Raw genomic sequence first — 17,078 nt, 5'->3', positions numbered from 1 at the left:
CTCTCCCTGGTGCAGAAAGAACATGCAACGGTGGTCCATAATCAGCAGCTGGTGATCTCCTTTCAACAGTTGAGATGGAATGTTATTGACCTCGGTATAGTTCTCTCTTCACAGATACTGCCTAACCCACTGAGAATTTCTAGCATTTTCTGTTTCAGAGTGGTTAATGACAATACCATTTGAATTACTGAGTTGCAGGAACGCTGGGGCAGTGTGTAGGATTCAAATCAAACAGCCTACTTGCAGCCAACATGTCAATTTACTCAGAAAACAAAGTCTATTTAAAGAGTGGAGTAAACAGAAATTACATCAACTTTCCTGAATAAAAGCAGAGCAATTTCTCCAGGAAAATGCGTGTAATTGTCCTCAACCTGCAGCAAGTACAAATTATGTGTATCGAGTCGACCTCAACTGCATATAGCAGTGTGATCGCCAAGTGCAAGTGACAGGGGAATTACACAGTCACCTCCATCCTACATTGCTCTGACATTACCACAATATAACCATTCTGGTTTTAATTTTAGATTGCAGCATACGCAGTGTTCAGCTTCATTATTTAATTCTATTTCCTTTCACTGTCTCTGCTTATCGCCCACTCAAATTATGCCTGTTGTTTGATGAACTTGCATTCTTCTGACAAGTTTACTCTTCCTTACCGCAGGTATTGATCAAGTCTCCAACTTTTAAGTGCTTCTCTCTTTCTTCATCTCATTCCCTCTCCTCCACCTCTGTCCATTACTGCCTACTGCTTTTCCTTCTGTGTACTGTATTATTTGTTTTCCACATCTCTTTGATCATTTCCTATGCCTCCTATTTTTCACTGGCACCTGGAGGTGGACTTTATCTCCCACCAGATAACATACCTCAGAATGATTCTGCAGGGTGGAAAAAACACATTTCTTCTCATGCACTAAGATATTCCAAAAAAAGTAAGTCCTCATGAAAATCCACTTAAGTACTTCACTGAAAGTGTTTCTGGATTGTTTCTGGAAGGTTTTGTGATATTAAACACACTAAGGAGAAGGTGATGGAAACAGATTTAAGAATAAGCTTCAAATGCCACCAGGAAATACAGTGTACTTGCATATCTCTCAGTTACCCCATTATTGTCAGCATTTCTTTTAGCACTACTTCAGATTTGTACTAGAATCTTTGCACCATTCTGCTGTTAGCGCCTGTCATTGTTGCATTTATTATTACCATGTTTACTCTGTGAGTTTCATGCGGGCAAGAAAGGAATTTCATTGCATCCTGGTGTATATAACAACAGACTGAACTGATCTGATTCAGAATCAAATGAAACAAGCTTAAGGGCCTATAGGGGAAAATACCAAACCAACTGGGTGGGTGTGGGGGTGGGGGGGTGGCTGTCGAAGACAGACAAGAAGCACATGATGACAGCTCTTTGAAAAATTTCCGACAGAAGCTTTGGATTCTCCACCTCAATAAGCAGTTCCTTCTTGAGAAATTTGGATGTGCGTTTGCAAACCAGCAGAGAAGAGCTGGAGTCCAGCTCAGATTTTGAGTTTTTCATTAATCACACGTACACACAGTGGGGAAACCCACAAGTGGCGCCAACATAGTGTGCCTGCGAAGTTCAGCAGAACACATGCAACCAACTACAAACAAAACCAACATCCTGAATTTAGTCTTAAAGCCAATTCCCTCTTTTAGTCTGAGCGACTCCTCAAATTTAGAATGGTGGATGGGGGAAGCAAGGGAGCTTTAGCCAACCAAGGTGCGCCAATAAGTGGCAACGCTCTGCGTGCAGCACCGATGGGAATCATCAAATATTCTCATTTACGATTACTACAGCTGAAATACGGGTCATAGCCATGGATTCTTTGGTCAGCAACATAGTCTTAAGCCGTTTAAAAAATCTGTCAATACTCTAATCTTGTGATGTTGGCAGATCCCGGACTGCAGACTTGGATCACAAGTGCACTTCCCCTTTAAGAAAACAGAAATGAGGAAGACAAGCAGGTCTGCAAATACAATTAAAAATGCAGAGGCCTTAGACCCCCACTCCTGACTATCCTACTGGAGAATGTACAGTCTCTAGAAAATAAAACTGAAGACCTTAAAGCAAGATTGCAGGACCGGTACAGGACTGCAGAACTTTACTCCCGGTGTACATACAGTGACTAAAGACTGCAGCACCAGTCATGAGGACCAAGGAGGTAAGGTCAAGGAAGGCGGAGGAGCACTTACAGGACTGCTTTGAGTCAGTGGACTGGACAATGTCCATGGATTCATCTTCAAATCTGAATGAATACGCCAAGGTTGTCACCAACTTCATCAAGATCTGTGTGGATAAGTGTATGCCTTTGAGAACATACCAGGCATACTGAAACCAAAATCTGTGGATGAACCATGAGATTCTTCGTCTGCTGAGGGCTAGATCTGCAGAATTCAAGACCAGTGATCCATAACTATGCAAGAAGTCCAGGTGCGACTTACAAAATGCTGTTTTAAGAACATAAAAACTATTCTGATGCAGTTAGACACAAAATCTGACAGGGTTTGCAGGCCATTATTTCCTATAAGTGAAGCATAACATCATAAATGGCTGTGATGCTTCACTCCTAGATGAGCTCAACTTTGAAAGGGGGAATAAAACTCCACATGCACAAATCACTGCAGCACCTGATTACGATGTGATCTCTGTCTTGGAGGTCAAAGTCAGAATATTTTTCAAGACGGTGAACCCTCACAAGGCACCGGGCCCTGATGAAGTAAACCCTGAAAACCTATTCCAAACAACTGACAGGATTTTTCAAGGACATCTTCAATCTCTCACTGTCGCAGTCAGAGGGTCCCTCTTGCTTCAAAAGGGCGACAATCACACCGGTGCCCAAGGAGAGCAGGGTGAGCAGCCTCAGTGACTATTACACAGAAGCATTCACACCTACTATACTGAAGTACTTTGAGAGGTCGGTCATGGCCGGAATCAACTCCTTCCTAAGCAAGGACCTGGACTTGCTACAATTTGCCTATTGTCTTATTCAAAAAAATAAGGCATGCCTATCGCCACAATAGGTCTCCAGTCGGCCTTGGATCAGCTGGACGATTGTAATATCTGCATCAGACTGCCTTTTATTGACTATAGTTCAGCGTTCAACACAATCATACCCTCAGTTCTAATCAACAAGCTCCAAAACCTGAACCACTGGAGCTCCCTCTGCAAATGGATCCTTGACTTCCTCACCAGGAGACCAGTCAGTGATAATCAACATTGGCACACCTGAAGAATGAATACTTAGCCCACTGCTCTTTCTTTCTACACACGACTGCGAGGCTAGTAACAGCTCAAACAACATCTATAAACTTGCTGATGACACAACTATTGTTGGCAGAATTTCAGATGGTGAGGAGACACACAGAAGCAAGATAAACCAGTTGGTTGAGTGGTGTCACAACAACAATCTTTAAGACAAAGGAATTGATTGTGGACTTCAGGAAAGGGAAGTTGAGGGAACACACATCAGTTCTCATCAGCAGTGGAAAGGGTGAGCAGTTTCAAGTTCCCGGATGTCAATATCTCTGAGCGTTTATCCTGGGTCCAACACATTGATGCAATTACAAAGAAGGCACAATGGGCTATACTCATTAGGAGTTTCAGGAAACTTTGCAAGTCACCAAAGACTCTCGGAAATTTCTACAGATGTACCATGGGGATTGTTCTGACTGGTTGCATCAAAATCTGGCATGGATGAACAACTGCACAGGACTGAAGTAAGGGCAGTAACTTGTAAACTCAGCCAGCACAATCATGGGCTCTAGCCTCCCCAGCATCAAGATCACCTTTAAAACACAATGCCTCAAGCATCCATCGTTGAGGATCCTCATCATCAGGGACATGCCCTCTTCTCAATGCTACGTCAAGGAGAAGATTCAGGAGTCTAAAGACTCATGTTCACTGTTTCAGGAACAGCTTCTTCCCCTCTGCAATCAGATCTCTGAGTGGACAATAAACCCATGAACACTACCTCACGATTTTTTTGCTCTCTTTTTGAGCTGCTTACTAACAATATATTATATACATTTCTTCTTGTAATTTAGTCTTCTTATTATAGTGTATTGTAATATACTGCAGCCACAAAATGACAAATTTCATGACATATGGCAGAAACCTGAAGCAGACCTGGGACAGGGCTGGATTGACCAAACCAGAATAGATTCTGTGCTGAGGTCGGTAGATTTTGTTCCCTATCAGTGCCTGTCCATCATTTCCTGCACCTGGGCAATGGGGAGTGAACACTTATAGAGTAAAGGAAGCTACCTCTGATCCTGAGAATGTTAGCACATTTAAATAGCAACTTTCATGTCCATGGTATAAAACAGAATTTAAGGCTATGAGTAATTTGAGAGTAAATTGAAGCTAGAAAAAATACAAGACGACACTCAATCATTTTCTGCTACTCAACAAAATCATAACTGAACAAAATTTTCCTGCCCTATCTCAATATCTATTAATATACAAAAATGCATCAGTCTCAGCTTTGAGAGACTCCACAACCCTCTGGGGTATAATATTCCAAAGGTTAACTATCCTCTGAGTGTATAAATTTTAAATAATTCCGCCAGGAAATTTGACATTTTGCTATTTACAAACTTAATCCAAATGATTGAGATGTCAGGGATGCACAGTGACTTTGCCATTTGGATTCAGAACTTGCTTGACAGAGGTTAATGGTTAATGGGATGTATTTGGGCTGGAGGTGCATGATTGGAGATGTTCTGCAGTAATCCAAATTAGAACCTCTGCTGTTTGTGACATAAGTAAATGACTTGGAAGAAAACATGGTTAGCATGTTGCTAAGTTCAGAGGCAATACAAAGGTTGCTGGTGTTGTGAACTGCACAGAAGAGTGGCAAAGGATACAGCAGGATAGTAGATCATCATACCTTTCAGATATGGCTGGAGAAATGACAGATGAAGTTTAATTCAGCTAAGTGTGAGGTATTGCATTTAGTGTGAAACCAAATATAAAGGGGCAGTGCACTTTTCACGGCTGATCTCTTCATAATGCTGATGTAGAGAGTCCATAGCTCCCTGAAAGTGTCTGTACAAGTTGATAGGACAGTGAAAAAGGCAGATCACATGCTTGTCTTTACTTAGTTGAGGAGTCAGGAAGTTATGTTGCAGTTTTAAAACGTCTGTTCTTATCTGGAGTGTTGCACCCAATTCTGGTGGCCCCAGTGTAGGAAAGATATGGAGGCTGTGGTCGAGGTGCAAATCAGGTTTATCAGGATGACGTCTGGATTAGAGGACTGAGCCATAATGTCTGGTTGGACAAACTAGGGTTGTTTTCTCTGTAGTGACAGAGGCTGAAGGAAGACTATACAGAGGTTCATAAGATTTTTGGATGCATGGAAATAGTAGACAGCCAGTATCTATTTCCCAGTGTTAAAATGTCTAATACTAAAAAACATGTATTTAAGGTGAGAGGGGTAGGTCCCACAGAGATGTCCAGGTTTTTTTTACAAACACTGAAAATGATGGATACCTACGAAGCCAATACAAAAAGAGGTATTTAAAATAGGTTCTTAGACAGAGACACATGTATGTGCAGAGAATGGAGGGATATAGACATTGTGCAGACAGATTAGCTGAGGTAGGTATTTAATTCCTAGTTTAATTAGATTGGCACAACATCACGGGGCAAAGGGCCTGTTGCTCTTCTGTACTGTTATAAGAACCATGGTCTATATACTAAAACAGACAAGAAAGAAAGACAGTCCTGTCAAAAGTTGCCCATGGATTGGTGAAAGGATATTGAAAAGTTGCAACTATCTTTTGCTAGCTGCCCAGAGTCGTTTACCCTCTGTCTGTTGGTTGCCAGGTTCAAGCACCTATATAAGCTGGGGAACCCATCAATACAAACTATTTTCTCATTCATTGTGCAAGGGTGAGTAAATAAAAAACTTCAAAACTCCAATCTAGTTGGAAAAGGAGAGTTCAGAGACAGGCTGAAGCCACAGTAATGATGAAAAAGAAAATCAAAAATATACAGAAGATGTTCAACAAATTATTCATGACCGTACAGAAACGTCAGCAAAGGCAGTCATCCTGATGCAATAAGCTACTGAAACTAACCAAGCTGATTAATTCCCCAGGCAAAACCTAAACTGACTTTATAAAAGGTCAAATGAAATTAGGTTACAATGTGCTTTGAAGTTACAATGAACTTGTTTCTGCAGCAACACAAAAATGTGAAGTCCACTAATCTAAAGGGACATCAACATCAGAGACTAAGAGCATAACAAATACTGATCAACTGTGACAGCTGGAAAATATGTAAGTTGGACAACATTGCTTTTTGCTTTTTGTATTGCCAAAGGCACAGTGGAATCCAATTATACAGCATCTAGAAATGTAGCCCAAAGCTCTAAAGGTGCCGCACAGAAGCGTTAAGAAAATCAGGGAATGACTGATTCCATGCCAAGAAAAGGGTGATAGGCCAGAAGGCCAATGTTTGATCAGAGACAAAATCTGAGTCAGATCTTAAATGAGAAATAAGAGGAGGAAAGGCTTAGGGATGGAATTCCTAATGTTACCACAAATAACTTGAGGATGTTCCAGAGGCCAGAATTGAAGGAGGAGATATATTTCAATGGGGTGGATAGCTGGAGGAGGATGCAGTGATACAGAGAAACAAGATCAAGAAGTAATTTGAAAACTAGGACACTAATTTTAATATCAAGTCATTAGCCAACTGGGAGCTGAATAAATGTCCCGCAATGTTGAAGGGTATGTCCTTGGAAACTCTGAGTCTCGCAGAAGCCTCCACGCTCCTGAGGCACGTCTGCTCCCACTGATAATTTATCACCAGGATGACATAAAGTATGTTGAGGATAGGTTAGAGAGCCTTTAAGGTTCTGGGGTGTTAGGTGATGGCATCATAAACCTAAAATACAGTGACAGCACTGGAAGCCAGATAGCAGTTCATTCTGGTGATGTACAAATCATCCAGGACACCTGAGTTTAGTAATGTTGGGCCAAAGAAGTGCCCTCTCACACTCTGACCATCATCTCGACCCTTTCAAGCTACCATCATGTTTTCCTTGCAGTCCATCCACCCACACCCAGACTCTCCAGCCATGGATTTTGCTTTCCTCCAAACCTCAGAATCAGAACCAAGTTTATTCTCACTGACAAACGTAAAATTTGTTGTTTTGCGCCAGCAGTACAGTGCAATGCATAAAGTATACTATAAATCACACTAAGAAATATATATGACAAAAGCAGTGAATAATGCAAAAAGACAGCAAAAATACTGAGATAGTGTTGATGCATTCATTGTCCATTCAGAAATCTGATGGTGGAGAGGAAGAAGCTGTTCCTAAAACATTGAATGTGTTTCTTCAGGTGCCTGTCCCTCCACTCTGATGTTATTAATGAGAAGAGAGTATGTCTCAGTTGGTGAGGGTCCTTAATGATGGATGGGGGATCACCTTGTGAAGATGTCCTCGATGCTGGGGAGGCGAGTGCCCATGATGGAGTTGGCTGAGTTTACAACCCTCTGCAACTTTTTCCAATCCTGTGCACTGGCCTCTCCATACCTGACGATGATGCAACCAGTCGGAAAGCTCTTCATTATGTTGGGTCCGGGATAAATTTTCAGAGGTATTGACACCCAAGTTGAAACCTATTCCTGCCACACTCTTGTACTGGCTGACTACCCAGAGAAAGTATCTGCTGGAAACTGGGAGAATCTACACTCCATGTTCTAAACTTCTCCCATCTCATTATAGGAGGAAGGAGAAGATGGCGGCGCAACACAGCGCGTGCGGCCATTCCGAAAGATATCGTATGTGTTAACTAGGGGGCCGTGCACAATCTTGATTTGATGGAGACAGCCGTGAGAAGCACAGAGGAACACCTGGAGAAACTTCTGAAATGCCCACTTTGCTGCTGCTGTTACTGTGCAATCGAGAATCTCCAGAGGGGAAGGCCCCAAATCCTCAGCTTTGCCTATTGCCTGTTGCCGGGGCCGGGGTCAAAGCATCGGCAGAGATGGTGCTTGGTGCTCGGTGTCGAAGAGGTGGTCGGAGGTTCGGAGTTTTCAGACGGACTCAGAGTCAGACTGTGGTCGGATGCTTCTAGGATGCTGCATCGGCAAGTTTGCGGCGCTGGTGGTTCACCGTCTGCGTGAGATGATGGGACTTTCGAGAGACTTTGAGTCTTTTTACCGTGCCCATGGTCCGTTCTTTATCAAATTACAGCAATGCTTTGCACTGTTGTAACTATATGTTATAATTACGTGGTTTTTGTCAGTTTTTCAGTCGGTTTGTCATGTGTTTCTGTGATATCATTCTGGAGAAACATTATATCATTTCTTAAAGCATGAATTATTAAATGACAATAAAAGAGGATTGTGTGTCCTCATAATCTAATCTAATCTAATCTAATCATTAAACACACAGAGCATAGTGTTACACTATATCATATTTTATACTTCTGATTGAAGGTTCATTGACCTGAAACGTTAATCTGCCTGAACTGCTGAGTATTAACAACATTTTCTGTTTCTATATTATAGCTTACAGCTTTTTTTCAGAAAGTAATCCACTGAAATACATAAACTAAGTTGAGCTCTTCCCATTCTGAATCTGTAATAAGTGCCTTTAAACTTGGATAAGGCATTTCAGAAGTTTCACCAGATGTTCCTCCATGCTCTCACGTCCGTCTTCATCAAATCTGGATTGTGCACGACACCCTACTTGACAAATAACAGACATCACCACCGGAGTGGCCACTGCGAGCTGCATTGCACTGCCATCTTCTCCTCCCGCCGCCATTCTTCTCCTATTAATAGATCTTTCTCAAGAATATGAGACCACCATCAGGGTGAAGAAGCAACCTGTCTGGAAACCCTCCAACCCGATGGCATGAATTCGATTTCTCCTTCTGGTAAACAAATTTCACCCTCTCTTCCTCTATTCCCTGCTCTAATCTTTTACTTCTCTCACGTGCCATTCACTTCTCCCTGGGTTCTTCGTCCTTTCCATTCTCCTACGGTCCACTCTCCTCTCCTATCAGATTCCTTCCTCTCCGTGCGATCATCTTACAGCTAGCCTCCTTCCCCTCCCCCTACCTTTTTATTCTGGCATCTTCCCCCTTCCTTCTCAGTCCTGATGAAGGGTCTTGGCTCGAAATAGCGACTGTTTCCTCTTTTCCATAGATGTTTCCTGACCTGCTGAGTTTCTCTAGCATCCTGTGTGTGTTACTTGATAACATTAACACATTAATCAATTCCATTATTCTAAACAACACAAATATCCAATGACTCTCATTCTATCATACAGAGCAGAGCATGCATACTACCATGGTCATACTTGGTAGTATGCATGATAGTAGAAATAAATGTGCAGACTATTTCTAAACGGGGAAAAATTCCTGAAGTCTGATATGCAAAGGGACTTGGGAGCCCTTGTGCAGAACACCCTAAAAGTTAACTTGCAGGCAGACTTTGTGGTGAGGAAGGCAAATGCAATGTTAGCATTCATTTCAAGAGGTCTAGAATACAAGACCCGGGATGTGATGCTGAGGCTTTATAACGCACTCGTGAGGCCTCACCTTAAGTACTGTGAACAGTTTTGGGCTCCTCACCTAAGAAAAGATGTGCTGGCATTGGAGAGGGTTCAGAGAAGGTTCACAAGGATGATTCCGGGAATGAAAGGGTTATCATATGAGGAACGTTTGTTGGCTCAGGGTCTGTATTCACTGGAATTTAGAAGGATGGGGGCGGAATCTCACTGAAAGGCCTAGATAGAGTAGATGTGGAAAGGATGTTTCGAATGGTGGGGGAAGAGGGCACAACTTCAGGATGGGGGCGTCCATTTGAAACAGAGATGTAGAGAAATTTCTTCAGCCAAAGGGTAGTGAATTTTTGTAATTTGTTACCACGGGCAGCTGTGGAGGCCAGGTCATTGAGTGTATTTAAGGCAGAGCTTGACAGGTTCTTAATTGGACATGGCATCAAAGGTTATGGGGAGAAGGCCAGACAGTGGGGCTGAGGAGGAGAAAAAAGGATCAGCCATGATTGTGTGGCAGATCAGCCCTTCTTGAAGGGCCAAGTGGGCTAATTACACTCCTATATCTTAAGGTCTATGGCAGGGGTATGTAACCTACGGCCGTGGGCCAAATCTGGCCCGCATAAGTATTTTGACCGGCCCGCAAGCAAATATTGGGATACTATGCTTATCCGGCCCACGAGCGATTTTTCCTTATTCTGAGTGTTTCACGCGACCACACTGATGGACATGCATGGCGTCTTGTTACACTGGCCCCGGGTTCCGTTTTGTTCCAAACCAAACACTGGTATATACGAATGACGGGAAGGCAGACTACCTTATTAATATGTATTAGATACTCTCTGTGCACGCACAGATTTTCAGATGGGATTGTTCAAATTTGTAAACAGAAACAGCGTCACTGTGTTTTAACAAGAAATCCACGCTAAATATCCAGATATTTACATGTGCTACAATACTTGTTGAATAACTGAGTGAGCAATTATTATCAAAAATGAAGCACACCAAGAACCATTTGAGAAGAAGATTGACTGATGCCCATCTGGATAACGTCTTGCTCTTGGCATCAACAAGTCTGACACCCAATATTGAGAAGCTATGAAGCAACAAACAGCATCAAGTTTCACACTGATCTGTCGACTGTTTGCATTAAAATTTTCTTTTTTATTATACTTAATTTACCACCATTCAATGCATCATGTTCATACGTTTCATGTTTAAAGATTCTTTGTGTCCTTTTAAGCAACACACATCAAAGTTGCTGGTGAACGCAGCAGGCCAGGCAGCATCTCTAGGAAGAGGTACAGTCGACGTTCCTCTTCCTGGACAGACCTCTTCCTAGAGATGCTGCCTGGCCTGCTGCGTTCACCAGTAACTTTGATGTGTGTTGCTTGAATTTCCAGCATCTGCAGAAATCCTGTTGTTTGTGTCCTTTTAATAGATTCAAAAGATGCCTTGATTGAAATAAATTGCAACTAAACTGAGTTCTTTGATACTAATTGGCATCCTTGGTTAAGCACAAATGGTTTTCTAATATGCATTATTCATTAATTTAAGGCAAAACATAACTAGATGTACTTAAATGGATAATTCCCATATTTCAAGTTTTTTATGGCATTTATCTGGCCCATCATCCGCTCATTAATACACGATCTGGCCCACAGAGGCAAAAGGGTTGCTGACCCCGGTCTATGGTCTTAAAATGGGGATTGCTGGGAGGCGCAGATCGAAGGGCCAAAAGGGTATATTCCGTGCTGTATCTCACTTTACACTGCATGCTGTTGGAGCAGTGCTGCCAGGATAATCAAGGACACGACCCACCCAGCCAACACACTTTTTGTCCCTCTTCCATCCGGGAGAAGGCTCAGGAGCTTGAAGACTCATACGGCCAGATCTGGGAACAGCTTCTTTCCAACTGTGATAAGACTGCTGAATGGATCCTGACCCGGATCTGGGCCATACCCTCCAAATATCCGGACCTGCCTCTCGGTTTTTTTGCACTACCTTACTTTCCATTTTTCTATTTTCTATTCATGTTTTATAATTTAAATTTTTAATATTTACTATCGATTTGTAATCCAGGGAGAAGGAAGCGCAGGATCAAATATCGCTGTGATGATTGTATGTTCTAGTATCAATTGTTTGGCAACAATAAAGTATAAAGTATAAATAATGTCACTTTCAGTGTGTTCAGTCAAGTACCCCCTTCCTCAGCCTTCACCACTCCAAAGAAACCAATCCAGCCTAACGGAACTTCTCATTGCTACAACAGTCCATCTCTTGTAGCAGTCTGCTGAAGGATCTCAGGGGGTCGAACAGCAGCTCCATATTCCAGAATTAAATAATATTCTGTGTTGGCTTTACACCTAAACAAACACCTACTAATGATAAGGATCATTACTAAACTGCACCCCTTACCATCACTGGCTTCAAAATCCTTGAACGCAAGCTCAGACCCCAAGTCATCCAGCAGGACCTCCCCGTTCAGCGTGAATGTCATGGTGTTCTCGTTCATGTCAGCCAGGCAGCCGACGACATCTCCTGCCTGCCAGGAGCGGCCAAAGTGTTCGTTACCCTGGTGCCACCGCTGGGCCTGTAGCAGACATCGAGTATAGATGGTCACAAGGCAAAAGGCTCAGTGCACACTGTTGTACAGTCAGTGTTAACCATGGCAAAGCACAGTACACACACACACACACACACACACACACGTGCATACACACACAACCTTCTTAATCAAGCAGTAAAGAATAAACTTTCTTATTTACATCATTTCAATGCTCCTGGTGATGCTACTATCTTAACATGACATGACGTTGGCCTACCAGAGCAATCCCATACACCAACCACCCCAGCCCACCCCCAATTTTCCTTGAAACCTATTCTCTGAGCACCTGGATTCAGTTGCCAGAGGGTGTGGTTGAGGCAAGTATAATTTAAACATTTAAGAGGCATTTAGATAGGTACATGGAGGGGAAGGGTTTGAAGGGTGACAAGCTGAATGTAGGCAACTGGGACTAACAGGGAGGATGTTGTGGTCCACATGGACGAGTTGGGCCAAAGGGCCTGTTTCTCTGCTGTATTTCGCCATGACTCCAGAAGCTTTTGAATCTTCTGCCTGATGCGAAGTGGTAGAAGAGAGAATTTCTTGGGTGGGCATGTTTCTCGTTTGACACCAGAGGTGTTGTGGCACTGCATTCAAGCTGGAGTTGGTGCTGCCCCCAGTGGTTGCTCGGCAGAAGACAAGCTGTATTGTGTTCACCTGCAGACTGCTGCAACATTCATGCATTCAGGGTCTTGGACTATTTTTTTGTGTGACTGTATCTTACTGTTATCTTATATGTGTTTGCTATCTTAAATAGGCCTTGTGCTGCATGTGACTATTGGCACTGTGCTTTGCACATATACCCTGGAGTAATGCTGTTTTGTTTGGCTGTATTCGTTGGTATTCATGTATAGTTGAATGACAATTAAACTTGAACTTGAACTATTTTGGCTGCTTTCTCAAGGCAGCAGGTAGTGTAGAGGAAGTCAGTGGAGGGGAGGCTGGTTTACAGGGTGGATTGGGCTGTGTGCGGTTTACCACTGTGCAAACGCCAGGGCAAACCTCCCATGCAGTCAGATTGCAACCTCAACCGTGCTTCCAGCCACCAGTTTAGTGTAAAGGTCTGACAGCTCCACACCCAGAAGGAAAGAAATAAAACTAGGCTCTGTCAGGTATATCTCTGGCAGAGATTCAAGGGAACAGCAGCTCAGGCAAGGAAGTGCAAAAGCAAACAGACAAAAAGGAGCATTCAAAGCAAGTTTAAGCAGCTGCCGAAAGCCAACATGATACACTCACATATTGCTGGTGTGGGTAAGTGGGAAAAAAAAATAGCACATGTATCAGAGTATGTTGTAGTGGGCCAAGGGTAGATAGGGTGCATTCCCCGAATGGTACACAGAGAGTTTAGGTAGCTGTGCTGTACCGATCTGCAGCTATACAAAAATAAGCGATGTTTCTCATTCCCCAGTTCAAGTGCATTGTAGTGATGCAGCTAGTAAAGGTGCTGTCACACATCTTCAGTTACCCAGGTTTAATCCTGACATCAGGCACTGTCCGTGTGGAGTCTGCACATTCATATTGCGAGCTTTTGGTTCGCCCATTTATTTATTGATTATTGATTGATTGATTGAGATACAGTGCAGAACAGGCCCTTCCAGCCATTCGAGCTGCACCGCCCAGCAACCCTCAGTTTAAACCTTGTCAAATCAGAGGGCAATTTACAATGACCAATCAACCAATCAACCAGTACATCTTTGGACTGTGAGAGGAAACTGGAGCAAACTCACAGGGTCACGAGGAGAACGTACAAGCTCCTTATTGATAGCGGCAGGAAATGAACCCGGGTCGCTGGTACTGTAAAGCATTGTGCTAACCTACTTTTTAAAGACAGTTGGACGGTACATGGATAGGAAAAGTTTACAAAGTTAGGGGCCAAACACGGGCAAACGGGACTGTCTCAGATGTGCATCTGGGTCAGTAAGGGCTGGTTGGGCCAAAGAGGCTGCTTCCATGCTGTAAGACTCTATGACTCAATCTACAGGTTAGTAGGTTAATTTGCCTCTATAAATTGTCCACATTGAACAGCAGCTGATGAGAATATGGGGAGGATAAGATGAGATTAGTATGGTTTTGGTGTAGGCCTGTTTCTGTGCTGTATTTTTTATGACTCTATAGCTCGATGGGAGTCAGCAGTTTAAATGGGTTGGCAGGGACCAGATAGGCCAAGGGGCCTATTTCTGTGCTGTATTTCTCTACAACTCTGTAGCTCAATGGGAGACCCCATTTTAAATGTTTCAACAGGGACCAGATAGGCCGAGGGGCCTATTTCTGTGCTATATTCATTTACGACTCAACGACTAATGGAAATGAGTGATTGGTGCTCAGTGTAGACTCATTAGACCGAAGGGCCCATGTGGATCTGTGATTCAATGACACTCTCATCACAGTAACTCAGGCAGATATCCACACTTACCATTAAAACCTGATGGGAATCTGTAAGTAATAACCTCTGTGGAATATTTCTCCAGCAAATTTCTCTTAAAATGTAGAAATTGATAATGCAACTTTAAACTAATGGCTCGTCTCATAGAATACAAACCTTGAAACCATCGAACACGAAGGATTGGTCATCGGTCCCAAGCTCCTGATCTGAGCGGCAGCCAGGTCTGGTCCAGCCAATGCGCATGTCGCCCGCAGTCACCGCTTCAAACTCAAAGTACCACTTCCCACTTTTCACAGCATAGGTTTTCTCCGCACGAAATATACGAAATCGTTGAGCTGCGTTGTTTGACTGAGCGGATCGTGCAGCTGCAATTTACCAATAAATAAATAAACACAAGAAAGAAATAAAAACAGAAAATGTTGGAAATACTCAGCAAGTCAAGCAGCATCTATGGAGAGAGAATCACGGAGTCAGAGCTTCCAGATGACCCTTCTAAAATTTATTTCTGCAAAGCAGTTGTGAAAAAACAAAAATAAAGTAGACTTCTTGGAACCATTGGGCAGGATCATTAAAGTATGTTTGGAATTCCTTCTTTAAGCAGTTAATGGTGGGTCTAAGATTCATCTCCTAATAGCTGTGGCAGAGTGAAATTATAGCAATGGAGGTATTCAGATGTGAGGCTCCCTTCTGTCTGAACCCTTATAGCAGTACCTAGGAAGTCAATCCACAGCCCGAGGCTTGGAAAATATAGAGTGCGGCCAATTTGCAGAAAAATGGCATCCTTCCATTTTGCAAGCATAAGTTTTCACCTCTCAGTCCTCAAAAAAATGAAAAGCAAAGAACAGCTTATCCTTATTATCCTATACATTTAATATTTCAAGCCTAGAACAAAGCAACCATTTCTTCTCATATCACCCTCAAATGGAACAACATCCCAATGTTTACAGCCTCATTGCATCTCTAGTTCAGCTCTCTCTAATCATCTCAAAATCCCAGTTGCCTTTCCGACATGCCAAATGATAAAGTGGTTTATTATTGCCACATGTACCAAGTTACAGTTAAAAAAAACTTGTCTAGCAGTCTATACAGATCAATTCATTACAGCAGTAATATGAGGTAAAACATTAACAGAATGCAGAATAAAGTGTTCTTTTCAAATCTTTTTATTATTATATTATTCAAAAATAACACAAGTACATCGAAGTAAACAACACTTACAATGTCTCAAGTGAAAAAAAACATTATTTTAAGGATTGAAAAATTTTTGGTGATAATAAAAAAAACTCTACTAAGCAGAAAAAGTGGGAAAAGAAAACCCCATTAGGTGTACAACCCCGGAGCCATGCGTCATACAAAAAGCTTCTAAAGATAAACATCAAACCGCCAGCAAGAAAAAAATACCAAAAATTTACAATTAGATTGTGGAGGAAATCTATCAATTAACTCAAATGATAATAACGAGCAAATGAACCCTCAGAATAAAGTGTTATAGTTACAGAGAGAGCGCAGTGTAAAAAGGCAAAAAGATGCAAGGTCATAATGAGGTAGGTTGTGAGGTCTAAGGAAAAACATATCATACTAGGGAACCATTCAATAGTCCTATAACAGTGGGGTAGAAGATGTTCTTGAATCTGGTGCTACTTGCTTTCAGGTTTTTCTGCCTTCTGAGAGAAGAGAGAATGTCTTGAGGTGGTGAGATCTTTGATTATGCTGGTTGCCTTACCAAAGAAGTAAGAGGTATATGCAGAATCTATGGAGGGAAGACTGGTTTCCCTGATATGTCGAGCTGTATCCACAACTCTGCTGTTCCTTGCGGTTATGGATATAGCAGTTGCCATCCCAAACTGTGATGCATCCAGGCAGGATGCTTTCTATGGAGTATCGATTCAAATTTCATACCGTCCCGAGGAAGTAGAGGTGCTGATCAGCTTTCTTAGCCATGGCATCTTCGTGGTTGGACAAGGGAAGTCTTTTGGTGATGTGCATGCAGGAATTTCATGCAGGTAAATATTATCTTATGCCTGATGTTGTTTTCTACACCTCCAACACCACTCTTTTTTTTAAATAAATGACCTCCTGCATAAAATTATCATGTGAGAATTCATTTGGTTAAATGCTGAGAGGAACTGGAGGTGTGGAAAACAACGTCAGGCATAAGATAGTCTGCAGATGTTGGGTGCTCGTTAATTGTGCCTAATTGTCAAACCATGTAAATGCAAATGAGGCACTAACAATGCAAGAACCAGAATGACTTTAACCAAACATTAAAGGTCTTCCTATATTCATCAATAACATTTTGAGAAACAGTGCTGAAGACAACTAGAAAAGCTTGCCAGACCAGTAATTAGGCTGAAGTCAGTCTCTATTCCATGGATAATCAAGACTTTATTGCAAGCTCCAGTTCGCAAAGACATTGGCAAAGCAGTTTCGATTGCAGACATACTGGTTCAAGAACATTTAACAACTTATGTCAGTGGCAGGAGACTGATTGCTACAGAAACTGCAAGTGCCTCCATCCCTAACAGCTAATAGCTACTTATTAACACATTAT

The 17,078-nt window shown here is 42.3% G+C and overlaps 1 protein-coding gene across 1 annotated transcript in view; it reads right to left on the bottom strand.

Moving 5' to 3' along the window:
* ryr2a (ryanodine receptor 2a (cardiac)) overlaps positions 1-17,078 on the bottom strand; it is an 801,439-nt gene that overhangs the window by 340,406 nt on the left and 443,955 nt on the right. Inside the window, exons 26-27 of the mRNA XM_063055593.1 lie at positions 14,684-14,892; positions 11,958-12,132 (exon numbers count right to left, since the gene is read on the bottom strand). Coding sequence (XP_062911663.1) covers positions 11,958-12,132; positions 14,684-14,892 — 384 coding nt within the window. The remainder of the gene's footprint in view (positions 1-11,957; positions 12,133-14,683; positions 14,893-17,078) is intronic.

The sequence above is a fragment of the Mobula hypostoma genome, chromosome 8 (genome assembly GCF_963921235.1).
Source record: "Mobula hypostoma chromosome 8, sMobHyp1.1, whole genome shotgun sequence".
In the NCBI taxonomy this organism is placed as follows: Eukaryota; Metazoa; Chordata; class Chondrichthyes; order Myliobatiformes; family Myliobatidae; genus Mobula; species Mobula hypostoma.
Note: the sequence above shows the minus strand (reverse complement) of the source record. Positions and strands in the feature narration are given on the sequence as shown.